General features: G+C 47.3%; 1 protein-coding gene across 1 annotated transcript in view; it reads right to left on the bottom strand.

Moving 5' to 3' along the window:
• The window catches only part of T265_14880 (hypothetical protein), a gene marked incomplete at both ends in the record, with an annotated part of 44,259 nt that extends 43,855 nt beyond the window's left edge, over positions 1–404 (bottom strand). Inside the window, one exon of the mRNA XM_009175645.1 lies at positions 84–404. Coding sequence (XP_009173909.1) covers positions 84–404 — 321 coding nt within the window. The remainder of the gene's footprint in view (positions 1–83) is intronic.

Raw genomic sequence — 404 nt, 5'->3', positions numbered from 1 at the left:
TGGAGATGGGATAATTCGAATTGGGAGAACACGGCAAGTTTAGTTTCAAAAATATGGTGCAATCTGATGACAAGCAGACTCACTGGTTGCTCTGTTGCCGGGAAGTCAAGTGAAGGGGTTAGGTTGGATGGGGACACAGAGGTGGTTGAATTTGAACGAGTGGTCCAATAAGTTGGAATGAATGTCATGATGGGCGTTGGGGTCAATGAAACGAGTAGGCAAGGGGGCACGGTTGAGAGGAGGAATGCAACAGTTGCGGGTGTGCTATCAAACTGAGTATGGCAGTGCCGTGCCATCATTGGCCTGATATGCTTCAGTTTTTGGACAGCTCCGTGATGGACGTCACATTTGAGATGATTTGACTTGCATTTCGTCAGTTTTTGTTGTCTGGCAGAATTCGTAGC

The sequence above is a fragment of the Opisthorchis viverrini genome, assembly GCF_000715545.1.
Source record: "Opisthorchis viverrini unplaced genomic scaffold opera_v5_283, whole genome shotgun sequence".
Classification (NCBI taxonomy): Eukaryota; Metazoa; Platyhelminthes; class Trematoda; order Opisthorchiida; family Opisthorchiidae; genus Opisthorchis; species Opisthorchis viverrini.
This window is presented reverse-complemented; position numbering and strand designations above follow the sequence as displayed.